Source organism: Silene latifolia, chromosome 11, assembly GCF_048544455.1.
Source record: "Silene latifolia isolate original U9 population chromosome 11, ASM4854445v1, whole genome shotgun sequence".
NCBI lineage: Eukaryota > Viridiplantae > Streptophyta > Magnoliopsida > Caryophyllales > Caryophyllaceae > Silene > Silene latifolia.
In genome coordinates this window covers 505,249-533,040 of record NC_133536.1, presented here as the reverse complement: position 1 = coordinate 533,040, position 27,792 = coordinate 505,249, and the positions used below count along the sequence as shown (strand labels likewise).

General features: G+C 35.3%; 5 protein-coding genes and 1 non-coding gene across 6 annotated transcripts; 4 read left to right on the top strand and 2 right to left on the bottom strand.

The window, feature by feature from the left end:
• Positions 1-175: 175 nt before the first annotated feature.
• Positions 176-4,257, top strand: LOC141610551 (7-deoxyloganetin glucosyltransferase-like). Its single transcript, XM_074428685.1, has 2 exons — positions 176-766; positions 3,049-4,257. The coding sequence occupies exons 1-2, from the start codon at positions 262-264 to the stop codon at positions 3,993-3,995; spliced, it is 1,452 nt and encodes a 483-aa protein (XP_074284786.1). The 5' UTR covers positions 176-261; the 3' UTR covers positions 3,996-4,257.
• A 419-nt stretch (positions 4,258-4,676) lies between these two features.
• On the top strand, positions 4,677-6,805 carry LOC141612548 (7-deoxyloganetin glucosyltransferase-like). Its single transcript, XM_074431360.1, has 2 exons — positions 4,677-5,187; positions 5,496-6,805. The coding sequence occupies exons 1-2, from the start codon at positions 4,677-4,679 to the stop codon at positions 6,434-6,436; spliced, it is 1,452 nt and encodes a 483-aa protein (XP_074287461.1). The 3' UTR covers positions 6,437-6,805.
• A 6,329-nt stretch (positions 6,806-13,134) lies between these two features.
• Positions 13,135-13,216, top strand: TRNAS-UGA (transfer RNA serine (anticodon UGA)). Its single transcript has one exon. It is a non-coding gene; the product is annotated as a tRNA-Ser (tRNA).
• A 1,598-nt stretch (positions 13,217-14,814) lies between these two features.
• On the top strand, positions 14,815-17,063 carry LOC141610554 (metacaspase-1-like). The gene is made up of 5 exons (XM_074428689.1): positions 14,815-15,490; positions 15,773-16,100; positions 16,233-16,344; positions 16,585-16,770; positions 16,882-17,063. The coding sequence occupies exons 1-5, from the start codon at positions 15,010-15,012 to the stop codon at positions 16,939-16,941; spliced, it is 1,167 nt and encodes a 388-aa protein (XP_074284790.1). The 5' UTR covers positions 14,815-15,009; the 3' UTR covers positions 16,942-17,063.
• A 51-nt stretch (positions 17,064-17,114) lies between these two features.
• LOC141610555 (flavanone 3-dioxygenase 2-like) lies at positions 17,115-20,039 on the bottom strand. The gene is made up of 4 exons (XM_074428690.1): positions 19,651-20,039; positions 18,249-18,499; positions 17,722-18,046; positions 17,115-17,623 (listed from the first exon to the last, which is right to left on the bottom strand). Exons 1-4 carry the CDS (start codon positions 19,858-19,860, stop codon positions 17,369-17,371), a joined length of 1,041 nt encoding a protein of 346 aa, XP_074284791.1. The 5' UTR covers positions 19,861-20,039; the 3' UTR covers positions 17,115-17,368.
• A 1,785-nt stretch (positions 20,040-21,824) lies between these two features.
• On the bottom strand, positions 21,825-25,623 carry LOC141610553 (hyoscyamine 6-dioxygenase-like). Its single transcript, XM_074428687.1, has 4 exons — positions 25,264-25,623; positions 24,273-24,523; positions 23,029-23,353; positions 21,825-22,220 (listed from the first exon to the last, which is right to left on the bottom strand). The coding sequence occupies exons 1-4, from the start codon at positions 25,471-25,473 to the stop codon at positions 21,963-21,965; spliced, it is 1,044 nt and encodes a 347-aa protein (XP_074284788.1). The 5' UTR covers positions 25,474-25,623; the 3' UTR covers positions 21,825-21,962.
• Between the last annotated feature and the right edge of the window lie 2,169 nt (positions 25,624-27,792).

The window sequence follows — 27,792 nt, the reverse complement described above, 5'->3', positions numbered from 1 at the left end:
TCAGAATAGAAATGAGCTGGTGCCACCAGTGCCCACCACCACCAGTGGTACCAAACCTCAGTATCACTTTCTCACTGCTAGCTACAACATGTAGGGTTCATTTTAAATGGCGATACCAAAATGACCTGTAAAAACGTGATATCGTATCTTAATACCACCTAATAATATCGACCTTATAATTATCCTTTCACAATCTCCCCTCCCCCATTTATATAACATTTACATGTCCAAATACAACACAAGACAATTATCCCAAACAATATGGAAATCATTGGTAGTAGTAAAGGGCATGTAATATGCATCCCATTTCCAGCACAAGGCCATATAACACCCATGCTACAATTTGCAAAACTCCTCTATTCCAAAGGCTTCAACATCACCTTCCTTAACACCATCTACAACCACAACCGCTTCCTCAAATCCCTAGGCCAACATTCCCTCGACGGCCTTCCCGGCTTTCATTTTGAGTCGATTTCTGACGGCCTCCAACTATCTCCCAATGATGATGCCACTCAGGATATCCCTACCCTTTGTCGGTCCATGAACTCGACTTGTCATGACTCGTTCCGTGACCTAATTGCTAGGCTCAATGAGGATGGTCCACCCGTCACTTGCATTGTCTCGGATGGTGCCTTGTACTTCGCGGTCGAGGTGGCTCAAGAGGTTGGAATACCGGATGTGGTGTTTTGGACTATGAGTGGTTGTGGATTCATGGGTTATGTACACTTTCGTACACTTGTTGATAGAGGACTTGTTCCCCTCTTAGGTAAACAAGTTGCTTACTACTTTGATGAAACTTCGTCGAAAATTGCATTGTTATAATTTGTTACGTTTTTAATCATTTGCTTACATTGGATTAGATAGAACTGGTATAGCGCGGTATTTTAGATAGAAACATTAAAGAAAATAATAATAAAACTAATATTTAACTCAATTTAAAATTTAATTGTAAATTTATTATTATTAATATTTTGTATTAACGGTGGAAAGGAAAAGTTCAGTATAGTATAATCCAGATGTAAATATAATATAATGAAAGCCCAATAACAGATATGATATAATAAAATCCCAATTACAGTCCAATTATATCCAAATTCATTTAGGCGGAAAAAGTTTGGAGAAGTATTATTCTTTTAGTATAAGGGGGATGTCTTTAATAGAAGATAGAAATGGTAAACAGATGATTGACACTTTGGGACATAAAGAGTAGAGTTATTTAGATTTTACTCCCTATTAAAATTCACTTTTAAAATTACTCCCTTTTAATTTTTTTTTTATCTTAAAATTACTCCCTTAAGTTGATTTTTAACTAATGTTACTCCCTTAAATTGCATTATTGTTACGTAAAATTGCTTAAAAAGCCCAAATTATGTAAATTATCTCCCTCAATTTGTCTACATATATATATATATTTTTCAAAGTATGAATTGACTAAGCCACAAATAAAATAAGTTTAAAAAAAAGACGAAATAAGTCACCTAATTTAGAGTTCTAAGCAATTTTAGGTAAAAATGCAACTTAAGAGAGTGATTTTAGCAAAAAAATTTAAAAGGGGATAATTTTAAAAAAGTGTATTTCAAAAGGGATTAAAATCTAATTTTAAAAAAGTGCATTTCAAAAGAACACGTTATTTAACAAGTAGAAATGAATATATCAAGTGTGTAAAGTCATCGCAAGTCTAATTGAATAATCTAATAGCATATGTATGGAGATTGATCAAGTATGGAAATTTACACTCTCATGAACTAAAAATAATTGGGCTACATCATACGGAGTAATAAAGTTAGCACAAATTATAAAGTAAGACGGCTTTATACTAACATGTATTTTTGTATAAAAAGTATTCATTTAGCGCTAATATGAGTTAATTTTTTACACAAAAAGGGATCGTCTCACAGTATACGACTGCCTAATGCAATAACTACTCTAAAAAATGACACATAGACTGTCTACATTATTAGATTTGAATATAATTAAGACACTTATTATTTAACTAAAAATCTAAAATCCCAAATTTTAGCACTCTTTTCCTTATTTCGGCTATGGTAGGGTTATACTGGTTTTGTACGTTCTTTTCGGTTGAAATAAGCAAAACTAAACTGAACTGAACTTAATGAAACTAAACTGAACTGAACTGAACTGAAGTAAGACTGTGTTCTTTTGGACTTAATTTCAGCTTGTTTCAGTTCAGTTCAACTCTATTCAGCTCAATTTAGTTATCTTTTTACATATCAACTATTACTTCAGTTTCATATTATCTTCATTGAGTTCAGTTCAATTCAGTTCCATAAGTTCAGTTTAGTTATCTCCCGATGAAAAGAAAAGAGACTAAGATTTAACTTGTGAAAAGATGAACTGAATTGAATAGAACTAAGCTGAAATTACGTTCAAAAGAATGGGCGTAACTATTTGCATCGCATAACTGTCTACCTAACTGTTTACATCGCATAAATGCATGCATGCATATGATCGGATGTACCGTGTACTGGGTACATCGTATAAGAAGCTAAATGAATGATGAATCAATATAGCAACCAGAAAAAAAGGTGGTCCTTTCTATTGACATACATAGTAGTACTGTACCTTTTTAAAATAAATGAAATTTTTCAACATTTTTAGAATGTGTGATTGAATCGTCGGTTGATATTATGCGTACAAAATCGATTAAATGAAAATTTTCTAACATTTTTAGAATGTGTAATACTTCCTTTAATCTAATCTAATATTTCCATTTGACTTTTTAAGGTTATTTATTTTATTTTTTTATTAAATTTGACCATAGATACATTAAAAACTATGAAAATGTACAATAATATGATATTAACATGTTTGCGCATATTTGATATTAAAAAATCTTTCATAAACTTATATAAGTATTTTCAACAGAAATAATTCCATACAGATAGAAAAAATTTGGTCAAAATATTGTCCAATCGGAAGATTGGATTGGATTGCAGTAAGCCAGTAACGAGTCATTTTGCTTTATTTTATACTATGACGTCTATTTTATTCAAAAGTAATGAATTTATTTCAAATGTATATCACCAGATGCAACCTATCTTACAAACGGCTACTTAGACACCCAAGTAGAACTACAAGGATTAAGGAACGTCCGACTAAAGGATCTCCCAACCTTCATAAGAACAACTGATCCAGATGACTACATGCTCAACTACATGCAAAAGGCAGTCCAAATATCGTCTCAAGCTACCGCGATTTTCCTAAACACTTTCGAAGCATTAGAAGAAGACGTCCTAAATACCCTATCGACCATGGAACAATTCCCTCCAATTTATTCTGTCGGATCCATAGACCTCCTCCTTGATCAATTAATCCCGGATGTTAATAATTCCGCGATTAGGTCAATTTGTTCGAGTTTATGGAAAGAACAACCCGAATGCATGGAATGGTTAGATTCCAAAGAACCGAATTCAGTTGTTTACGTAAATTTTGGGAGTATTACGGTAATGTCACAAGAAGAATTCGTCGAATTTGCATGGGGACTTGCAAATAGTAAGAAATATTTTCTATGGGTAATTAGGCCAGATATTGTTATGGGGAATTCTTCTATAACTTTGCCTAAAGAATTTGTCGTCGAGACGAAAGATAGAGGAATGTTGGCTAGTTGGTGTCCTCAAAAGGAAGTGCTTAAACACGAGTCGATAGGAGGGTTTTTGACTCACAGTGGATGGAACTCGACTCTGGAGAGTATCTGTGGAGGGGTACCAATGTTATGTTGGCCCTTTTTCGCGGAGCAACAGACTAATTGTCGATATAGTTGTGTCGACTGGGGGATTGGGATGGAGATCGAGAGCGATGTGAAGAGAACGGCGGTGGAGAGGATGGTGAGAGTGTTGATGGAGGAGAGTGAGGGGATGGAGATGAGAAGAAGGGCAAAAGAGTGGAAGTGTAAGGCTGAGGATGCTGCTAAACCTGGTGGTTCTTCTTACAAGAATTTCAACAAGTTGGTAAATGAAATTAGTCTAAAAGACTAGATTATGTTATAGGATAAGACTGTCTTTCAGGCCATGATAATCCTGTAATTGGTCAAAAACTTATTTATTACTATCAGTAAATAAAGTGTTTTAATATATCATTATACACCGATCTTATATAATAATTCTATATGTATAGAAGTTAAATATTGGAATAATGTATTCATTTATGTGTTTGTGTTTGTTTTGTAAATGAATGATCACAAGTTCACAAACTTGTGGTTAAGTATTTCGGAAATAATAAAACTTTATCTCATCTATCTAACCAATGTAATACTTGACCCGTTTTAGCTATAAAACGAATACCTCTGTCTTAAGGGAGATTAACTGTTTTCATCCGACTATCCAAGTTTTATATGGCCACGGTTTGAGATGAGCCTACAAACGGAGCAAATGGTTCGAAGACAATATGCGAACAATACAAAATAACCGAGTTAGAAAAGACAATTACAAAAAAAACAACTCACTTTTCGACTTTTCTACGGCTGCTAGTTAAAAAAAACATTATGAAATAAATACTTGCACAGCAAGTAACAAAGACCCTCAATTTTGACTAACTTTCAAACAATCAATCAAACCTTATCAATTAATTCATGGTGTCCACACTTTTACATATAAAAATACTCTGTTTTACTCATAGTACTCATAGACCATATTCTCAAAGTACTAGGTATAGCAATAATGGAGCCTAAACAGCACCATGTTGTCTGTTTTCCAGCTCCGGCGCAAGGCCACATAAACCCGATGACTAACTTAGCCAAGCTCCTCCATTCTAAAGGCTTTCTAATAACCTTTGTCCATACAGAGTTCAATTTCGACCAACAAGCAATTTCGCGTGGCCAAGACTCGCCCTTTATTCATGGCATTAATGGGTTTTATTTCGAAACAATACCAGACGGATTGCCTAAGGATAACAAGCGTGGAGCGAAAGAACACCCTGATTTGTGTCGTGCAATGGCATCAGGAGAAGAGCCTAAGAACGCGCTTAGGTCTCTTCTACGAAAACTTCTTGCTTCCTCGGATAAACCTCCTATTACGAGTGTAATCTTAGATGCTCAGCTTAACTTCGCTTTTGAAGTCGTTAAAGAGTTTGACATTCGAGTTTTCCCTTTTCATACTGCGAGTGCTTGCGCTGTGCTTGGGTACTTGCATTACAATGAACTCGTCAACAAAGGCCTTTTCCCTTTATCAGGTAACATTCTCTCCGATCATATCTCCTCTCTAATCGTTAGACTTTAAGGCTAACGATAATCAAGTACTTTGTATATACTGAAGTCTTAGAAATCGATCAAGGCGATCAAAATGTGAAACGGTTTACATCCAATTCATGGACTATACAACCAGTTGTATATGTTGTACGGTGTAGAATCTGAGCTTTATGTTAAAAAATATGAGCTTTATTAGAAAGTATTGAGTTAATACATTTACACATTAAAAACATGAATATATAATCGTGGTTTACAACTTCCAGAAACTCATTTACTGCCGATCAATTGTCAGGTAAAAACGTCAACAATGGAATTCTCGACACACCGGTCGACTGGATTCCGGGACTATTCAAAGGAGCTAAGCTAAAGCACCTTCCCTCATTCATAAGATCAGACGAAGACGAAATGATGTTCATCAACTACAACATAGTTTCAGCAGAAAACGCTGTCGATTCCAGAACTCTAATCCTCAACACATTCGACGATTTAGAATACAATGCACTACAACAAATCAAATCCAAGATACCAAATTTAGTCACTATCGGTCCGTTACCGTTACTCTGCGATCAACAGCCTCAAATTCAACAATTCAGATCAAATTTATTTACAGAAGACTCAAATTGCTTAAATTGGTTAGATCAAAGAAGTCCAAAATCAGTGATTTATGTTAATTATGGAAGTTTAGCGACATTAACGTATGATCAATTAACGGAATTTGCATGGGGATTAGCGAATAGTAATCAATATTTTCTCTGGATAATTCGTGAAGATCTCGTCAATGGCGAAACTAGGGTTTTATCGAAGGAATTCATGGATGAAATCAAAGAAAGAGGGATGATTGCGCGATGGTGTCGGCAAGAAACGGTGGTAAAACATCCGTCGATAGCGGTTTTTCTGACGCATTGTGGATGGAATTCGACGCTTGAAAGCGTCGGAGAAGGGATTCCGGTGATTTGTTGGCCGTTTTTTGCTGATCAATCGACGAATTGTGCGTATGCGTTTGAAGAATGGGGAATTGGGATGGAAATTGGGGATGAAGATGGTGATGTGAAGAGAACTCGGGTTGAAATTGTAGTGAGGGAGATGATGGAAGGTGAAATTGGGGAAAAAATTAGGGTTAGGGCTTTGGAATTGAAGAACATGGCTAGGATTGCTACTAGATTTGGTGGTAGTTCTTGCAATAGTTTTGAGGAATTGGTTAAGTGGCTCACATTGGGAGTAAGTTGCGATTAGAGCTGTTTATGGGTCGTCCCGTTCATTGAATTTGGCCTATCCCGTCCGCTAGAAAGTGGATACGAACAAGACATTTTAAGAAAAATACAAAGGCCCAGCCCACTAACCCATCCCGAACCCACTAACCCGCTTATGCGTGGGCCAAAAATTAAACGTGAGCCCGGCCCAAGCCCAAATTTGAACACCACTACTTGCGATCGCGATTCGCAAGTGTTTAGATTAACGAGTAAGAAGTTATGTCGGCCTAAACACTTAATTATAGGTATTGAGTTGAGTTTTAAAAATGTAGTAGTGTAAAATTCTCGGGGAGAGTTATTATATTGTGCTTGTGATCTTAACGACTCAAATTCAGGCCAAGTCGGATGTAATTTGTACTGTAGTATTAAGTTTGTGTAAGAGTTATGGACTTACGGTGATGAATAATGGTTGTCTTAAATTTGGGTCATGAGTTTTGTTGTTCTACTAGTTAGGGTGATCCATGTATGTAGTTATTCTGATTAGGCCTGATAAAGCTAATGATAAGGCTCAAACGAGACGCGGAAATGACTTGAAAGTGCGTAATCCTAATATGATCTGAAACCGAATTACCCGACCAAGATCCAACTCGATTTGGCCTAAAGTTGACGGACCTGAAATGGCTCGACCTAAAACCAAGACATTTGTAATTGACCATAACGAAAATGATTGAAAGTGACTCAAAATGACCTTAATCAATACTTCCTCCATTCCATTCATTTCTATACATTTGCTTTATACACGTGTATTCATGCTCATTTTCTTTTGTTCATATTTTTAGTTATGTATTAATAAAAATTATAAAAATTTGATATTCACAATGTAGTCGGGAAGACAATTCAAACATGATCTCAAATGACTATTTTTTATGTTATATATCGTAAGATATATCGATGATTCTCCCCACATATGAATAGTGTCCAAAAAACAAATGTATATAAATGAATGAAATGGAGGAAGTATATTTTAAGCCATTCGCGGTATTATATATAGACGATTTAATATCAGTTGTCTAACAAGGCGGAGAAAGAATAATAATTCAACATTGCATTATCCTTACTCTTATAAACATGGGAAGTTCATTGAACTGTAGCAATGAATAGTTCTGCCCAAAAGCCCCCTCTGTCGTTGGATTTCCACCCTTAATCTCCACCTTCCAAACTCTGCTATATACTCTCATCCACAAATTTAGGTCATCCAAAAGTATCATCCGCTTATTTCCATCCATCTCCCTCTAAAAAACCCTCTTCAATCCTTTTACTCCATAGCCCCATCTCAGTGTTCTGTTCCCCTTCAACACCATCACAGTCAATCACGATGATGAACTGGCATGATGACGATGCAGTGATGCTGATGATGACGACGATTGGTTTGTTTTCTGGGTTTATTGATTTTCTTATTCTGTGGTTAATTAGTTTACTCTTTGTTTTCTGTTTGTGCCCTGTTAAATTTTAGGGTGCGGTTCTTCATTTTGTCTATTTATTGCTCAAGTTCAGAAATCGTGCCCACAACTTCTTGTTTATCTGTGCACTATGAAATAACCATTTATGAAATCGTGTCCATTTCTGAAATGGTTATTCTGTGGGGTTAGAGGTGTGGAAACTCTGAAATGGTTATCTGTATTTATTCCGCCGATTCAGAAATGAACAAGCTTGTTCGTCTGTTCATCTGTTCACTCTTTGTTCATATGTTCATTTGTCTATTTATTGCGCCAATTTCTGAAATGGTTATTTTGTGGGACTAGAGTTGTGGGCACGAGCTTGGACCTGGAGATGTGTTTAGTTCTCCTAAAAGGTTAGTGATTTAGCGGCCATGTATTGTTTTTGTTAATGTGGATTTTGTGATTTTGATATTTCTGATCTCTTTGTTTTTTTAAATGCGGTTATAATTAGTGTTATGGATATTGTTGCTGATGTTTGCAGATTCTCGTTTTGGGATTGGCATTTTTTATGCTGGCTTTCCTTATAGATACTCTCATTTGTAAGCTTGTTACTTAGTTACGCCCTTTAGCCTCCCTGACGATTTTTGTGTTGGTATATTCAATCATAAATTTGTCAGTTCAGTTATCAATTCCTCATATATGTTGTTGGAGATGTGTGTTTTGACTATTTTATTTGATTTACTGAGTTTTAATTTTGTTTCTTTATGAAGTCTTTCCTTATACTCGCAGCTTTATGAGTTCTTTCCCTATGGTTCTAGACATTGCAGCTATCAACCCGGCCAAGAAGGTCTTTCCTTATGCTCGCTGATTGTCTTAATTTGTTTACATATGCTTGTCTACTTGAAATATCTTGAGCCCGAGCTTCGACTTGTGATGTTTTCAGTTGTTTTTGTTGTAGGTTGATTTGGCTCCTTTTGCTAATATCAAATCTGTGAAGAGAAGTAGCTTTGGATAATTCTTACTGTTTTTGGTAATGTTGTTTTAATTTAATTTGTTAATGTGCTTTAATTTTTTATTAACCGACTTTATTGTGATTGAACTTTGTGAAGCGGACTGTTAATGCGTCCTTTGTTTCAAGTGGCAATGCAGGAATACTGAATGTCCCTTTCATGGTCTCTAAAGACAGTATGAAGCTCCAATTTGCGACAACCTACTTAGGTATGGCGATACGAGGAAGTCAATTGAATGGTTTGTTGTATAGTTTGAATTTTACATCGAACTTTTGTTGAACTCATCATGTCTCTCTTCCATATTGCTTCCTTATCTTTTGCCCTTTCTGTTACTAATCCTATGGCTTATGTAGTAAATAGATTTTAATTGTGGAGGGATATCGGGGTGTTGATGGAGTTTGCTTTGCCTTGAGGGATGATAAGAACGTTTGGTGTCGCTGAATATTAGTTTGGGGATCGGGAGGGGGCGTGCTTGAAGAGCTCTCGATGGATGGGAGGGTTATTGGGTCTTTGGGGGCGGCACTAAAACTCCTGATGCGGTGATTACTATTGGTGTTTCTGACATGTTCAAGGATAAGCCGCTTTAATGTGTATCTATAACACATATACTATGATATTATTTTTAAAACTAGGGATAGGAATAAGCCGTTAATCAGCGACTTGCTATTGCTGATGGCCTAAAATTGTCTTGACACTATAATTTTTTTGGGTCAAAATTGTCTTCAAGCCGTTAATCAGCGACTTGCTACTGCTGATGAAGTCGGTGTTGGTTTATACTTTTGCGCCTGGTTTACAGTCAGTTGTTAAGTTTTCCCTTCTTCGTGATGAATATTATTTCGATATGGTTCTCTCGGTTTGAATTTAGAGGCGCCGAGCATTGCTGTTTCGGTGCAGCTATAGGGCTGGCCATGATTTGAGCTTGGCGCCACTTTGAGGTTCACAATCGCAGTTGCATTAGCATTGCCTGAAAAATTGGTGCTAATTTCATTAGCCTAATTTAGACTGGTTTGTTTAGGTGCCTTTATAATTGGATTGTTATTTCCATTGACGCCTTTCTTCTATTCCTGCGACAACATCCTGTTAATTTGCGGACATAGGCCAACAATATTTCCAGTCCCCTGGTTTCCACTGTGGCATCTTTGCCCTCTGTTACTCTCACACTCCCACTCACACCTTTGCAACAATCGTTTCATGAGATTGTTTCCTTAGGAGTTAATGGAGTCATTGTCAGATTGCATTTCAGTACCTAGAAGCATTTTTTATTATGCACTTAAAAGACCATTTTACTAACCCTGCCTAATCAACCCACCAGCTAAGTTTGAGAAGAGGGAGCATCAGCTCAAACACTTTGTTATGGACCTCTCCAGCTTCCTCAACAAAGCTAGCAACTCTAATGAAAAATCTCTCGAAGGTATTTTCTCCTTTTTAATAAAAGCGATTTTGATTTCCATTCTTGTTTATTCAGTTTGATATCTTTATTGTTTGGGTATTATACTGATATTTCACTTTGATAGCTAAGCTTGAGAAGAGGGAGCATAAGCTCAAACACCTTGTTATGGACAAAGCTAGCAACTCTAATGAAAATCTCTCAAAGGTATTTTCTCCTTTTTATTAAAAGCTATTTTGATTTCCATTATTGTTTATTCAGTTTGATATCTTTATTGTTTGGGTATTATACTGATATTCCAGTTTGATTTTGTTGTTTATTCATTTCGTTGTTACGCATGGTTAATTATTTGCGTCTAATGCTAATTATGAAATTTGGTTTCGTCGTTTATTCAGCCCCCCAATTTTGTTGATTTCATTATTTCCGCGTTTAACTCCACAAACACGCGCAGACAAGCGGTTTGTAATTCTTCTCTTGGGAGGGAATTTTTTATCTTCGGTTGTTCGATAGAGTAGGCTTGATGACTTAGAGCAGACCAGCTATATCTATTTCTTGATCTAATTCTTGTTATTTTACATAGGAGTTGTTGTGATGGCTATGGCAAAGACGACTACGGCGACAGCCATGTATTCAGTACGCCATCTTAATTTTGTTTTCCTTTGTGTTTTTTTGCACTCACTTTACTCATGTTGAATTACCGCTGCTAATTATTGTTTGAGTCCCGTTTTAGGACCCATCCCCCATGTCAGCAATGGCCCAGTCGCATACCAAGCTAATTTAAAGGTCCCTAAATTTTGCTCTCTTGTTTAGTGTTGCCTTGAACAAAAACAGGACTCCCTTTACATTAAACTGTACTTTTCCACTAACAGTGTTGTCTCATTAACCAAAGACACCAACAAGGGCATCTCACCTGTCACAAATTAGGATGACATTAGGAGCAATTTTAGCTGCATAATGATGCATAGTGATTTTTAAGGCTTCTTATTCGCAACTTAATTTGTTTCAAATGTTTCGGAGACATCGTATCTTGAATTTGTTTGTTCTATGTCCTGAATTCTTTGTTGTATCTCATTTCTTTTATATTCTTTTCTGAGTTCCCTCCCTTGATTTATTCCACCTTATACTCACCTCCACCATTTGATTCCTTATCACTTATTGTACTGTCGTTAAAAAAAACCAGAGGTGTTTCCAGGCTACCCCACAAGTAGACTATTGCTACTTTTAGTAGACTATCAACATTGTGATCATCTTCAGGGATTTTACAAGTAGGTTGGATTTGTTTCCAGGCTACCCCACAAGTTCTGGTCAATTTCTGTCAGTTTAGCGGGTCATAAGTATACTTGGCAGGAACTTTTAACAGAATTTTTGAATGCTTAAGATTTGATGTAGTCATCCTCAGAAATGCTTAACAATAATCCACAGTCAACCAGTCTTAATAAATGCCCAAACACAGTAATGTTGGTTGTCAAGTATATAATCATATAGTGAACGTCCCATTCAGTCAATGTCATGATCACATTTCAATTATCATCATTACCTTCCTACCACGTATATGATGTTTAAAAACATCACTATATGATTATATACTCGACATCAATGTCAAATATATTTTGGATATTTGGATAGCTGTCAAAATTTAATTTTCTTTCAAACTATATGGTTCTCTATCATTGATATGATAAAACATATTTATCCGCAAATGAATTATTATTTAGTTTGTGCAACAAACTATATGGTTCTCTATCAATAATAATTTTGATTATGTATATGTGCTTGGGCAATCTGATTTTGAATTGCAGCAAACTATTGTTGTTCAAAGATATGGTAAAGAACATTTTCTCTCAATTGTGATCAGGCCTCTTGCTTTGCTGCAATTATTTACATAGTATATATTGGTCTTATTCCTACAAGATAGCAATTACATTACATGGTCTTTGTAACATTTAGTATGATCTTATATATTCATGGTTTGTATACTCTTGTTTTCTGAGCAATTTACACCTTCATACAAGTATCAATGTTCTGTTGGTGAACCTTCATTCTACATTAATTCAGTTTTTACTGGTTGTTATTTTTCCTACGTGCAGGGAGCGAGCCTTGATGAATTCGAGTTTAGGTACAGATTAGAGCTACAAAGTTAACTTCCGAGAGTTATAATTTCGTTAGATTTACTGCATTTATAATCCCGGATTAGTTTGTATGATATCCGAATATAACTTTAAGATTGGTTGATTTTGAAAGTTGATGGATGATGTAATTTGATAATCGTAATATTATAATAATTGTAATTTTTGATTAAAATTATGGAAGTCGTTCCTTTCTCGAATTGTAATTTTTTTTAAATAGAATTTAAGAGGCCGGTTTTTTGTCCACAACTGGTTTCAAAGATAGGATCAAAGAAACCGGTTTTGGCCAATAATTGGTCTATGATCAAAGAAACCAGTTTTTGGTGACGACCGGTTTCGTTGATGTTACCAAAGAAACCGTTTTAAATAACCGGTCTCTTAGGCTAAGACACTTGTGAGATCTCACACATCCTTTTCCTAGATCATTTGCTTTTAACCATAACATGCACTATGCAAGCTTCAATCGCAATGACAATTTTCCCCGTGATATCTGCTTTTAGGGTCATATAAATTTTTAACCCAAATGAAAGACCGGTCTAGGAACTATTTAACACTCGGTTAACATGGGGTATGTTGTACACAATAGTGCTATCCCGTTTGCCGCACAAATCAGTGTGAATGTTAACCTTAATTATCCCATTTGCTCTACGGTATTACCCAGTGGGCAAACCAACAATCTCGACCAAATTGGGGCACTGCGCCCGATAGGGCGCAGAGCAACAACTAGTTATAGATAAAAGGGAAAGAAAAGAAAATGGTGGGGATCCCTACTCAACAAAGTCAGTATGTCCGAGTGGTTAAGGAGACAGACTTGAAATCTGTTGGGCTCTGCCCGCGCAGGTTCAAGTCCTGCTGCTGACGTTTTTTTCCCTCTTAAAGTCTTAATTACTAATGTAAAGATCAGATTTTGACACTTTTTGATTAAAAGTCTAAGGTAAAGATTCTTCCATCTTTGATTAATTTAATGTTCATAAATGATGATTATGGTTCAATTTTCAATTTGTATTTTCTAGGATGCATCAATTATTCATTTTTTTGGTTGGGCGATTTTGATCCTGACGGGTTTGAACCCAGGGTATGAGCACTACCTCTCATGACTTTACCGACTAAGGTAGTTGACATCTGCGTGCATCAATGTTTAAAATTATTGTGATATTTGGGGTGTTTCTTTGTTTATGATTGATTCTTTGTTAATGGCATGCAGCAAGAATAAAAGTACATGCCTTGATTGTTTGAATAATATTTGAGAAAAAAAAAGGCAAAAGGAAATATTGATTCTTTTATTCTGATTTTAGGTTGAAAAATCTGTATCTTTTTAGTTCTTTTTACTTGATTTAGTATTTGTTTATTTTCTTTCTTTTGGTACTTTATTAATTTCAGATCATTCACTTTGATTTTGTGGGTCTAATCAATTAATTAGTTTTTTTTTTTTTTGAGATTGAGTAATATCACTAGTAAAAGATTATATTTTTACTGATTTTACAATAATGTACCTCGGGTCGAAAACAAAAATCTCTCATTTTGGGGGAAGGAAGGTCAAATTGATTGTTTTGAGAATCATGGTGACGGGTTTCATCAAAAATAATAATCTCGGTTGTCTGAGGTTGGTATTTTACAGTGTACAATGTAGCGAACTCTAAATTTTGTATTTTACACCTTCCGACTGCAGTTGTAATCGCTATTGCAGAAACTATCTTCTCATTCGTAGGTTATCATCAGCGTGACTGGTGAAAGTTTTGTGCTTTCATCAAATGTGCTGATTCTTTTATCATTGGGAATTTCAGAGCTGTATGTTATGGCTCGACAAATTATTGCTGAAATAATCAATTAAAAGTGTCTGAACATAGCAGTAAAAAGGGTAAACTTTAGTTTAAGAAAGATTCATCGAGTTGATGCAATCTGAACTCTGAAGTCTAGGCATCTCTCTGAGTACAAATGATTTGATTATGCTTGTTTCTTGAAAAAGTTGACAAATTTAATGCGTATTGTAAGTTTACTAAACCCAACATCGTTGTTGAATGAGTTAAATTTCTCGTCTTTTTACTGCATCTTATGAATATTATAGGAATAGCATTTTTGTGCATTAGACATATGAGTGTATTCTTACTGTCATGACTTTTTTGTTGGTAACATGGCATGTGATCGCGCTATAAAGCTATGAAGGTAATCTGAGGTGCTTTGAATCTGCTCAGGTTGTCTTTACAACTTTGTGTCCTTTTGTTTTCTGACACAGGTATCGTATTAAGTGGGTATCAAAGACCTAAATACACAAAGAAAAACCTTGATGGTGTATACAAGCTAATGGAGCATCTGATTCGAGAAACTTCTTAAAGCCAAAAAAAGATATACCTGCAGCAGTAGCGCTGAAAGGTATTACTCCTTCCATCATATTTATAGTCGGTTGTAAAATATTGTCGTTTTCCATGTTACTTTCTTTATAAAGTAAACGGGGGAAGCACTTGAGCATGATGTAATCGCGTAACATATATATATGCTCACATTATTTTTTTTGACAACCTGGCTTGTCAAAACTTTTGAGTGATTAAGATAGTACCCACAGTGAGCTCCTAGGTATGATAGGGTTTTATTTTGTCTAATATTCGATAGAAAATTTATCGTAAAATATTTTTCCAGTCTTATTGTGTTTTTTACGAATGAGTGGAAATCGGGGAATAGTAATCCAATGTGGATATTGCAGGCTAGAGCATTTTGCTGTCAAACGGACTGATATATTCTGTTGCTCGAGATGCCGTTCCTTAATACCCATACAAACACACGAAGAACAAAACCGCACCACAATTGTCTATAACAGAAGTGTGAAGACCTCTCCATTGCCGAAGATAAAAAGCTCTAGTGAGAACCAGTTGAGCAACAATGGCAGTCTTGCGCGTTTTTCAGGATCATCTGGCGTTAAGTATCTGGCATTTGAAAGGCCAAAAGCTTCATTTTCAATGTTTAATGCATGTCCTAGAGTTCTCTCTGAAGCGAGGTTGGGAAAGCGAGCGCTTATTTGTGGTGTGAGCTACAAGAAGCAGAAATACAAGCTGAAAGGGACTCTTACTGATGTTTACAATATAAAACACCTTCTTATGTACAAGTATCATTTTCCGGAGCATGTGATTAGAGTCCTTACAGGTAATCGAAAATTATACTTTTAAGTGCAATGCTTACATTCCCATGTCGTATTTCATGTCATATATAAATGGATGATTGCCCTAGCTGTCGGTAGGGGATACTACTGGTCAACACTAAAAAAATTATAAACTTTCCCATGTCGGACTTCATGTCATATACAAATTGAAAATTATACTTGTGCAATGCTTACTTTCTCGTGTGGTATTTCATGTCATAAGTAATGTTCCGATCTGAATAATGCTCATTTGTTAATGCAATACTATTAAAATGAACATGGAACAGAAGAAGACGATCTTGATCGAATTCCCACTAAAGCAAACATGGAAGCAGGGTTAAGATGGCTGGTGGAGGGATGCAGACCAGGAGATTCATTGGTGTTCTACTTCTCAGGACACGGACTACGTCAGCCTGATTTTGATGATGATGAGATTGATGGATTTGACGAGACACTGTGCCCTGTTGATTTTAAGACGAAAGGAATGATCTTTGACAATGATCTCAACGACATGATTGTAAAGCCTCTTATTAAAGGCGTAATACTTCATGCAATTATTGATGCTTGTCACAGCGGAACCATACTTGATCTGGAATATTTGTATAGCCTGAAAGAGTCAGTAACTTTCTTTCCTCTCTCTTTTTCTTTTTAGAAAACGGCCTATGCATTCGTATCTGTTAATGAGCTTTGAGGTGTTAATCGGGGATAGATATCAAAGTTTTTGATCTTTCCCGTACTTATTACCAGGAAAAAATGGCTGGACAATCGACCTCCATCTGGAGCGAAAAAATGCACCAGTGGTGGTCGTGCAGTCTGTTTTAGTGCTTGCCGTGATGATGAGATGGCCACTGACAGCAATGTGAGTTCTATGCTAACTTACATTGTCTATGTTTTCCGTTTTTCACCCGACACAGCAAATGACAATTGTAAAACCATGATTTTCCTTTAGTACTGTCTCTAGTTTCTCAACTTCCCGCGCCTTCAATTCTATCTTCATCTGCCGATTACAATCATGATATATTGAACTTGTTTTGTTTCGGCTAAAAGTCAATTTATTTTCCTGCGCGTTAAAACTGTTCATATTGCCATCTAAGTGCAGGCTTTCACAAAGAAGGCAATGAGTGGTGTCATGACGCATTGTTTCATCCAAACCATTCTGACTAAACCAAAGTTGACATACGCAGAACTTTTAAGTTCAGTTCGGGATATCATTCTCGAAACCTTTGCATCTAGATGCCTCAGTTCTAAGCTCATCGATAAGTTGTTAAACCGCAGGATATCACAGGCAAGTTCCGTCTTTTTAGTATCGTGGTTCCTGTTTTATACTTGAACTGATATTGAATCCCATTGTGTGAAATAATTTAGTTACGTTATATTCGTGTGGCTACATTTGCAGGAGCCACAGCTATCATCGTCTGAAGTCTTTGACATTGAAAATACGAAGTTCATGCTGTGATCTGCTGGATGACACAGTAAGCTGTAAAACAAGAAGTTTATTCAATTTCTTCATTAACTAGTCACCTCTGCTTGTTACCCATTTTTTTCGCATATTGTGTTTGCTAATTGAGTAATTGTGAAATGTAAATTTATCATCGATAACTTACTGTATCGATTGATCTAGATTCGGAATCAGCAATGAAATTTGCCTTTAGAGGTTCCAAAATTCAATTCCTCTAAGTACAATTCAGATCCAAGTTCAGTTCAGAAAAGTTAAGATCCCAGGTTACGTCACTGACCTACGAATGATGCGATCACTCACAGTCGCTTCATGTTCTGGATACTATGTAACCTTAGAGATATAAATATTCGATTATTCAAAGGAAAAAAGATGACAATCTCACATAAGACGAACAGTTCTTAATTAAAACGATTCATCATGGTATTCAGGCTTTGATAAAGGTGTTGACGACATCCTCAGGCTTTGCTTTGAAGCAACGATTTGCATCATGAGCTTGGAGAAACTCGCGGTATGTTACACTCGTAAAGAGCGGAGGACTCTCAGGTGTGATCAGAGCTTTAGCAGGTTCTATAACACAGTCTCGTGTTGGGCACAGGAAAAATGCAATGCTTTCTCGAGCTTCTGTTTTGTTCGTAACAGATTTATGATCTCCACTTCTCAGCTTCCCGTTGCTTACAATCTGCAGGCCAGGATAGAACCCGAAAATATATTGATAAATAAGCGTGCGAAAATAATACACAAAAATAATCGGGTGAGACGGCCCTGTTGAAGAAGTACCTTCATGATGTGGCCGAGGAAAACAACCAAGGTGTCGGGACTAGGATCAACAGTAGTCCATTTACCGTCTTTACAGTATTGAAGACCAGGAACATTCCCATGGCCTTGCATGAGTATTGTTACAAGGCTACGATCACTATGCTTGCATGTTCCGAGAGTGAGACTAGGTTCAGGACACGGTGGGTAGTGATTCAAATTCACCTCCGCGTCTTGGCTTAATTCCTTCCCAAAATACCCTGGTTCGAGCCCTAGTCCTTCGCTCATCACCTCCAATATTCTTGATCCCAACTCGATCATTTTTACGCTGTATTCTTTGACAATTTCCCTACACTCACATTTACACGGTCCACGTCAGCATTGTATTTTTTTTTTATTTTATAGATTTTGTATCTAGTCGCAGATTCATATTGCGACTAGTATTTTTTTTTTATCTATTTTTAAAATTAGTCGCTATATGATTCAGCGACTGGTTTAAGAAGATCTCTTGTGGAAATAAACGAAAAAAGTCGAAGGAAGAGACGATGAACCTGTATCCATCAGGTTTGTGAGGCCAGTAAGGAATGCATTCTTGTAAAGGATAACATTTTTGTGTAAAAACATCCCTCCAAAAGTGAAATTTTTCTTCATGGTAATTATAATTACTTGTGTATAAACCGACTTTTGAAGTCGGATCCCAAGAGATGAACTTTGATTTCTCTTCAACTGGAAGTTTGAAAAACTCACTAAACATTCTTCTTGTCTCATCCAATGTTTTCATTGACACTCCATGATTAATAATCTGCTCCCACAATTTGATTCGACTTAATTACTACATCATGTTCTCAAATAAGACGGTCTCACACTAATTTTAATCTAGTAAAACTCTTGATAATTATATGTCTCAAGCAATTTTGGCATCCATCTGACAATCTTACATAATACTAAGGGTGTGCTTGGATAGCAAAAGTGAAGGGAAATGAAGGGGAGGGGAAAGGAGGAGGGAAGGGAAAGGGAAAGGGAAAGGGGAGGTGAAATCGGATGTAGATGTTTGGATACAATTTCCCTCCAAATCTCGCCTATTGTGAAAATATTTTAATTAAACTTGAATAAGATAAATTGGATCCCTCCAAATCTCTCCCCCTTCATTTCCCTCCACCCTTATTTATTTAAATCTCTACTTTCCCTCATTTTCTTTTCTCTCCCTCTCAATCTAAACACATCATAAGGGTGTGTTTAGATAACAAAAACGAAGAGAAAGGGAGGGGAGAGGGAAGGAGGGAAGGGAAGGGGAGGGGGAATGTGGTGTGGATACAATTTCTCTCCTAATCTTGCCTATTATGAAGAATATTTTTATTAAGCTTGGAGGATGGAAAGTGTATCCCTCAAAATCTCCCCCCTTTCATTTCCCACTATCCTCATCTGCTATCCAAACAAGTAATTTTAAATTACCTACTCCACCTTTTTTTTTCTTTTCCCTCCAAATCTATCAATCCAAACACACCATAAATCACTAATTACTTTCTATTATAGATGCATAACCTGATGTCAACTATAGATCAAACTCTGTTAAGATCTGAACCGAATTTATAAAATTTGAACTCTCTAATATTCCATTTCATGCATCAAATATATCAAATAGCTGCGACCATGTATGTAAAGTTAATTTTATGACCTGAGTCTATGCCTTTTAGATTTTAAGTCATGTTTTAACAACAAAGTGACAGCGTGGTCAAAGTTGATAGATATATACTCGTATTTTATTTTGACCAATAAAGTCAATTAAATGAGGACAATAAAAACACAAATTCTCATCTGTGACCGATTTTAAAGAGACATGAGTCATAAGGGCAAGTGAGAGAGACTGTGAGAGGTCTCTTTAAAGAGACGGTTACAAAGCAAGACGGATTGAAATAAAAATGGGGTGAAAAAAAAAAGAGGAAGAGATGGAACCTGAAATACTCCAAATTCTTGACAAGCATCCATAATCTGGGTGACAATAGAAGTATGATCAGGTCCATGTAACTTGTCAAGGTCAATGATTGGTATACTAATATCCGATTTAGGAAGAAGATTATCTCCGGGTCTTAATTCCGGTGGAAATACATAATTTTCCGGCACGGTCTCGCCGTCACACCAACTTGAAACTAGCACCTTCTCCATTGATTTCGAACTCGAATGCTTTCTTTTCTCGGGTTTGAGTGATAAGCTATTTTTTTAATAAGGGTAAGAGGTGCAATGGTGCATAAAAAAAGTATACGACGATTTAAACTATCCTAGCATTTCTAGCTAGTTCAATTATTTATTTATCTTTTATTAAATTAATCGTCAATAGTAAAACTATCCTAGCATTCCTAGCTAGTTCAATTACTAGTATTGTAAAGACGCAAATTCTTATTTGTGACGGAGGGTATCCGTCACAAACAAGAGACGGGTACCATATTGTCTCACAAAAAATCCATAGGGGTAAGAGAAGGAGCACATGGGGTGGGTGCCCACCTTGTCCCCTCTACCCATTTCCACTCACAAAATACCCGTCGCAAGATCCGACCCGTCACAAGGGAGACCTACTGTTGTAAAGAAAGGTAGGTAGGGAGTTGTAATTACAACTTGTGCACAAATTAAAACATAGAAAAGCAAACCACGTAACGTAATGCACGTTTTGGGTGTTTGTTTACACACATTTTCATGACCATTTTATGATAAAATGGACTCGCTATATATCTTATTTGATAAATAAAAATTATAAATGATTACTTTTTATCATAAAAAAAAAAGGTTACATTTCTTCCACCATAATTTATGACCCGTCACAAAATAGAGCATGGGTTTTTTTATAGTTGATTCTTTGTTAATGGCAGGCAGGAAGAATCAAAGTACGTGTCTCATTTTGGGGTAAGGCATTACGTCACTCCAAAATTACTAATATCACCCATAATTGTGAGGCCGTGAATAGTAATATGTCCTTATTAACAGAGAGTGTGGTTAACGTTATCATTTTCCTTTTTTTACGTGATATAGTAGTGTATACAAATTTGTTTTAGCTACTTTCTTTACTTTGACATTTTCAATCGTGTTAAAGACTCCTTTTATGCAACTTTAAGTACGTACATCCGACACCTTACCCTACAATTGGTAAAGCTGTCACTAAGTTGTGTGCAATGTGTTTTTCCATAAGCTTTTTTTACTTATTACATCAGTCTGCAAAGTGTCCTAATTCATTGCTTTTGTTTCAGCTACTATTTTTATCATGTTACATGACGTATCATATTGCAAGTCTGACCCGACCTAAACCCGAGCAAACTCGACCCGACCCGAGAATATTGTAACCCGAAAGCGAAAGCGAAACCGAGCCGATGATGACCCATAACCCGACATGACCCGACGATCAGTGACCCGAACCCGACCCCATATTGCCCGACCGATTAAATTGATGAAACGATAATTATTAAGCTTAATATTGATCAAAATGAAAGCGATTTTGTAATTAGATTGTTATGTTTGACTTAATAATGAAGTAATTAAACCAAATAATGCTTAAAAACTAAATTTAATGGTCAAAAATTGAAGTAATGTGATAAATTAACCGGACCCCATAATGACTTGACCCGACACATCATTTGACCCGAAATGACCAACTTGATAATGACCCGATCCAAACCCGATACATCATTTGACCCAAAATGATCCGAACCCGACCCGATCCGACCCGATCCGACCTGAATGGGTGGTTGACCCCATATGATCCGATCCGGCTTGACCGACCCAAACCCGATCCGACTGACCCGATTTACTCAAGTTCGGGGGTGTGTCAGACTTGTCACAGCTATCGTCGTCTGAAGTCTTTGACATTGAAAATACGAAATTCATGTTGTGATCAGACCTTTGCATCTAGATGTTGACGACTGTCACCGGCCTATAAATGATCAAATAAGTCACAGTCAGTTTATGTCTATTTGGGTCAAATTAACCTTGAGATATAAAAAAATGATATTCTATACGTTATTCCTCAAATTTTTGACTTTTTACCTGGAACCTACACTTTTTAAAACATATATGATATCCCTAATTGTTGTCATTATCACTAAGTGTACCCCTAAATTTTATTCTCCGTCAATTAAACTCAATTTTAGACGTTAAGTGATTACTTGTCATTAAACAAGCTGTAATGCTTCTTATTGACGGCAAATATTCGATTATTCAAGGAGAAAAAACAATCTTAAACAAGACAAATTGTTCTTAATTAAAACGATTTATGATGGTATTTATGCTTTGATTGAAAAGGTTTTGACGACATCCTCGGGATTTGCTTTTAAGTTTCGAGTTGCGTTGTGAGCTTTGAGAAACTCGGTGTAGGTTATACTCTTAAAGAGTGGAGGATTCTCCGGTGTGATCAGCGCTTTAGCAGGTTCTATAACACAGTCTTGTGTCGGGCACAAGAAAAACGCACTGCTTTCTCGAGCTTCTGTTTTGTTCGTAACTGATTGATGATCTGCACTTCTCAGCTTCCCGTTGCTAACAATCTGCGCAATAGAGCCCGAAAATAAATTCATAAATACGTTTGAAAATAATATTACACACAAGTAATTGGTTGAGATGACCACTGTTTGGGCCAAATCTTGCATATTGGGCCACAGAGACTAATTGGGCCGAAAAATGAGGTGAGCTCATGGGCCAGTGATTAGACAAGGAAAGAAAGAAGTCGTGGGTCACAAATCTTAGAAGGATACCGTCTGCTACTCGCGATCGTTTCCCATATCGGGTTTTCTGCGTCATCAAATCTCTTGTGTCAATATCTTTTGTTTACGTTCATTATTACTTGCATCATAATCAATCAAACGCATACAAAATCACTTGATTAACATATAAAACCGCTTTAAGGCTATGTTTAACAAGACATTTCAGGTACCTGATTTGACCAAGCAACCTGATTTGACTAATATTTCAGGTAGTTGTTTTACCTAGTGCTGTTTGGTAATGAAAAGTTACTTCAGGTAACTTTTTAAAGTTTCAGGTAGCTGAAGTGTTCTACTTTACATATTTACCCTTTATTTAAATTAATTTATTATAATTATTAATGTCCTTTTATGTCATTTTACAAAAAAATCAGTTACCTTTTCAGTTAGTTTTACCTAACACTTTACAATTAATCAGCTACCTTATCGGTTTCCAATTTTCAATTTAGCTTTTCGCGTCCTTTTTAATTTCATCCTTATCGTGGTTTAGTCCTTTTCGTGTTTCAGTGACTTTTCACCGTTTTACCAAACAGAGCCTAAACCTAAATTAACTAACTCGGTAAAAATTACCAAAACAGCCCCGTTGAAGACGTACCTTCATGATGTGGCCCATGAAAACAACCAAGGCGTCGGGACTAGGATCAATGGTAGTCCATTCACCATCTTTACAGTATTGAAGACCAGGAATATTGCCATGGCCTTGCAAGAGTATTGTTACAAGACTACGGTCATTATGCTTTGCTGTTCCAAGCGTGAGACGAGGATCGGGACACGGTGGGTAGTGATTCAAATTTACCTTCGCGTCTTGGCTTAACTCCTTCCCAAAATACCCTGGTTCGAGCCCTAGTCCTTCGCTTATCACCTCCAATATTCTTGATCCCAACTCGATCATTTTTACGCTATATTCTTTGATAATTTCCCTACACTTATATGTAGTCTGGTCACATTTACACGAGCCAGAATTTCACAATATTTTATTTGATAAAAAAAATTGAATAAATTGCAATTTTAAGGTTAATTAATACAAATGTTAATTAAAGTTGAGTTGGTTTCACAATCATAGAGTTCTTTTATTTATCTCGCGACCAAAGTCGATTGACAAAATAAACTGATCATGTGAAACCAGGTTATGCATATAATCGCCTTAAGATTTTGGTTGAGATAATCTTCTCACATGGTACTAATTAAAACCAGGGGATGTATCAAATTAGCCCCATAACTTATTAACTATGTGAACATTAGCCCCTTAAATTTTATTTGTAGCAAATTAACCCCATAACTTTCCAAAATTGTGCAATTAAGCACAAATCAAGCTTTTTATCATTTTTTAATTAAAACCTATTGTTTTCTATTATAAAAGTATTTTAAATATATTTATTAAGAATTAAATATAATATTTACATATTTAACGAAAAATGTGAACCAAATTTAGTATAAAAAAAATATGGTCATGTAACTTTTCATTCTAATTTCATTAACAATTCTCATCTTATGAACATTTTAAACCAAAATAAATTAAAATAAAAAATATTTGAACATGATTTTCAATAATCAAGAATTTTAGAATTAAAATCTAATCAATAATTTTGATTTTCAATAATAGTAAATATTTAATTAGCAAATTTTATTCTTAAAAATAAGAGATGTGGTTGATTGCACATTAAAATAAACTTATGGGGTTAATTTGCTATATTTATAAGTTAAGGAGTTTGATTGCACATAATATCAAACTTATGAAGATGATTTGCTATATTTCCCATTAAAATCATGTAGTTACGGTGACCAAAAGGTCACGAGTTCAAATCCTATCTAAAAGTATAATTGATGGAACGGACAAACCTATATCCATCAGGTTTGTGAGGCCAGTAAGGAATGCATTCTTCCAAAGGATGACATTTCTGTGTAACAACATCCCTCCAAAAGTGAATCTTTTCTTCATGGTAATTATAATTACTTGTGTACAAACTGAAAATTGAATTTTGGTCCCAAGAGATGAACTTTGATTTATCTTCAGCTGGAAGTTTGAAAAACTCACTAAACATTCTTCTCGTCTCATCCATTGTTTCCCTTGAGACTCCATGATTAATAACCTGCTCGGAGAATTTGATCCGATTATGATATACATCATGTTCTCAAATAAGACCGTCTCACACTAATTTAATTTAGTGAAATTTAGTCCATTTTGCCACATTCTACAATTTAACTCTTGTTAACTACTTATATGTCTCAATTAAGAAGCAAAAAGTGGAGATGATTTCTTGACATGGTATCAGAGTCAATGCGACTAAAAACTCACGAGTTCCCATCCCACCCCTCCTCAATTCATATGATGAGGGGGCATATTAGAATATAACACCGATCTTAGACTTCAACCATCAGCTTACCCACAAAACTTTTGGTTGAGATAATTTTTTGACATAAACAATTTTGACATTTATGTGAGCAGTGGCAGAGCCAGGATTTGAACTCATCAGCGGGGACGTACGGGTAATGGTATAAGAAAAACTCGATTTTTTTTCAAAAATTCTAACTAAAACTTTTGCGATTTCCATCCGCCAGCAGGCCGAGCGCCCCTGCTAGACCCCCCTAGCTCCACCACTGCATGTGAGATAATATTGCATAGCCGGATGTCAACCAGCTTAACTGGTAATTAAAGTCATGAGATGTGTTATTTATGAATTTTTGTTAAATGAATTTAAATGAGCAAGTTTAAATTCAAAGGAGGACAATAAAAACGGGATTGAAAAAACGGAATATGTTTTAGAAGAAGAAGAAGAAGAAGAAGAAGAAGAAGAAGAAGAAGAAGAAGAAGAAGAAGAGGAGATGGTACCTGAAATACTCCGAATTCTATACAAGCCTCCATAATCTGGTTGACAATAGATGCACGGTCAGACCCATGTAACTTGTTAAGGTCAATGATTGGTATTGTAATATCGGATTTAGGGTTTAGATTATCTCCGGGTCTTAATTCCGGTGGAAATACATAATTTTCCGGCACCGTCTCACCGTCGCACCAACTTGAAACAAACAGCTTCTCCATGGATTTCCAACTGGAATTATTTCTTTGCTCGGGTATGGTGCATTGTGCATGGAAGTATATGAAGATGGTTTATATAGAACAAATCTTTTATTTTCATTATGAATTTTACTTTTGTCTTATTTATATGATTTGATCCATTAAACTTAAAATAGATACACCTGTTTTTTTTTCCCGGTTTTATAAGCATCATTCTTTTACATGCATTTTAATTGGAGAGACCTGACAATCGGGTCAGTCAGGTCAAGTAGTTTGGGTCGAGTCAATTCAAGTTCGGGTTTAGGAGAATTCGGGAGGGGTTGGGTTATTTCGAGCTCGAATCATTTACAGGTGGGATGTATCAAGTTATTTAGGGTAACCGTGAGTGAGCGGTAATACACATTTGAGTCTGATTTAATAGGATCGGTCACTTCAGATACAGATTGGGTTTGAATTGGATTATACGCGGATACGCCCTTAATGACTCACGATACGATTGAATGTGTGTTATGTGTTTTTTTACTAAGAGACACGATAAAATTCACTCTTAACAATTCACAATTTATAAAGTACCGAGTGAATCCAGTAGCCCTAATTATTACCATGTTAAGTTAAAAAGAATTTAACGGATCAATAGAAAGATGTGGTGGATGAGAATGACAACACGAGGGCCACTCCAGTTGGAAAAATTTGGCAAATTTCCCAGAAATCAATTATCTGTGATACTGGGGTATAGAGGTGGCTAATGTTGTTTTTGTCGTGAAGTTGTGCAAGCAAGATATTTTCTCACAATTTCTCACTTTGGAAAATGAGAGGGTCTAATTTAGGCGTCACTCTCTCACATACGGTGAATGAGGACTCCTTCAATTAAAAATGCATGGTCGCATTCAATTTGGACGTCACCCGGTAACGCCCTATCACCTTCCTCTCACTTTAATCCGTCAAAAGCCGTAGACGTATACATATCACTCTTTTCCATAAGCATTTTTTACATCGGTGAGCCACTGAGCCTTCTTTAAAACAGACTTATTCGTGTTAATATTAAGACAGGTCAAATAATAATATACTCCAGTATGTTAATAATAATAACAATAATAATAATAACTAAAAATAAATATGATCAATATAATATAATAATAATATAAATAGATAAATATTATAAATAATAATAATAACAATTAATAATAATAATAATAATAATAATAAGTCTAATATAATTTCTTAATATAATAATTTACTAATATAATAATAATAAATATATTATTAATGATATTAATAATAATGAATATATTATAATAATAATAATAATAATAATAATATAAAATTAATACTACTAATATTGCCATTAGTCATCATAATATAATAATAAATAAATATATTAAATATAAATTAATAATATAAACAACAACAACAACAACAACAATAATAATAATAATAGTAATAGTAATAATAGTAATAATAGTAATATAATAAATATAAATATAAATATAATAATAACAATAGTAAATAAATTAATATAATAATAATAATGATAACAATAAGAATATAAATAAGAATAATAATATTAATGTTGAAATAAACTAATCCCAACTTTTTTTTTTCTCTTAATTTTGTCATAAATCAAGTTTATTTACTACAGTATGGAGTAACATTTAAGATCAATTTTTCATTTTTTCCTATGCATTATACTTTTATTTGATCATATTATTTGACCCGTCTTTAACTTAAGACGGTAAGATAGATACATTCGTCTTAAACAAGAATTTGTCTTTTCGTTTAGATTACTAATATTTTAGAATCCCTTAGTTGTCGTTTAATTGAAATTATTTCAGTATGAATTACATTAATGCAATATTTTGTGTATTACATGTCAATCAGTTAACAGTCGTGTTGTGAGACTGTTCAGTTCCTATCTATCGAAGTTAAAACTTATTTTATAGAAATCTTCCTCATTTGCTTGCATTCTAAAAGCAACCCCGTGCTTGCACTAGTTTAAAACTAGATATTGTTATATTCGTTTTAAGTCGTGTGCAATATGTTTTTTCATAAATTCTTGTTCAAGACGAGTGTAACCGTCTTAATTTTTAAATGGGTTAAGTAGTATGAATAAGACAAAAGCAAAATGTATAGAAAAATGTAAAAGATTTGTGTTGTATACTCGAGCATAATGATATTAGCCCGTTTTAATGTTAAGATGAATATATCTATCTTATAAGAAACTAACAGATGTTTTTTAGTATCACTATTTTTCATGAGCATTTTACTTGCATCATTTGTGTTGAGACCTGAGAGTACTTGTCCCTCATGCAATGATGCAAGCACCTTTGCATTTAAAGTCCCAAA

What these genes read in the sequence shown, in the direction of transcription:
- LOC141610551 (XM_074428685.1), top strand. Translation starts at nt 262, where the DNA reads ATGGAAATCATTGGTAGTAGTAAAGGGCATGTAATATGCATCCCATTT. An exon ending in AGGACTTGTTCCCCTCTTAG is followed by an intron (nt 767 to 3,048) that starts GTAAACAAGTTG and finishes GTATATCACCAG; the next exon opens with ATGCAACCTATCTTACAAAC.
- LOC141612548 (XM_074431360.1), top strand. Translation starts at nt 4,677, where the DNA reads ATGGAGCCTAAACAGCACCATGTTGTCTGTTTTCCAGCTCCGGCGCAA. An exon ending in AGGCCTTTTCCCTTTATCAG is followed by an intron (nt 5,188 to 5,495) that starts GTAACATTCTCT and finishes ATCAATTGTCAG; the next exon opens with GTAAAAACGTCAACAATGGA.
- LOC141610554 (XM_074428689.1), top strand. Translation starts at nt 15,010, where the DNA reads ATGAGTGGAAATCGGGGAATAGTAATCCAATGTGGATATTGCAGGCTA. An exon ending in AGATGGCCACTGACAGCAAT is followed by an intron (nt 16,345 to 16,584) that starts GTGAGTTCTATG and finishes ATCTAAGTGCAG; the next exon opens with GCTTTCACAAAGAAGGCAAT. An exon ending in TAAACCGCAGGATATCACAG is followed by an intron (nt 16,771 to 16,881) that starts GCAAGTTCCGTC and finishes CTACATTTGCAG; the next exon opens with GAGCCACAGCTATCATCGTC.
- LOC141610555 (XM_074428690.1), bottom strand. Translation starts at nt 19,860, where the DNA reads ATGGAGAAGGTGCTAGTTTCAAGTTGGTGTGACGGCGAGACCGTGCCG. An exon ending in AAGAATTTGGAGTATTTCAG is followed by an intron (nt 18,500 to 19,650) that starts GTTCCATCTCTT and finishes TTGTGGGAGCAG; the next exon opens with ATTATTAATCATGGAGTGTC. An exon ending in TCCTCGGCCACATCATGAAG is followed by an intron (nt 17,624 to 17,721) that starts GTACTTCTTCAA and finishes CCTGGCCTGCAG; the next exon opens with ATTGTAAGCAACGGGAAGCT.
- LOC141610553 (XM_074428687.1), bottom strand. Translation starts at nt 25,473, where the DNA reads ATGGAGAAGCTGTTTGTTTCAAGTTGGTGCGACGGTGAGACGGTGCCG. An exon ending in TAGAATTCGGAGTATTTCAG is followed by an intron (nt 24,524 to 25,263) that starts GTACCATCTCCT and finishes TTCTCCGAGCAG; the next exon opens with GTTATTAATCATGGAGTCTC. An exon ending in CACAAACCTGATGGATATAG is followed by an intron (nt 23,354 to 24,272) that starts GTTTGTCCGTTC and finishes ATATAAGTGTAG; the next exon opens with GGAAATTATCAAAGAATATA.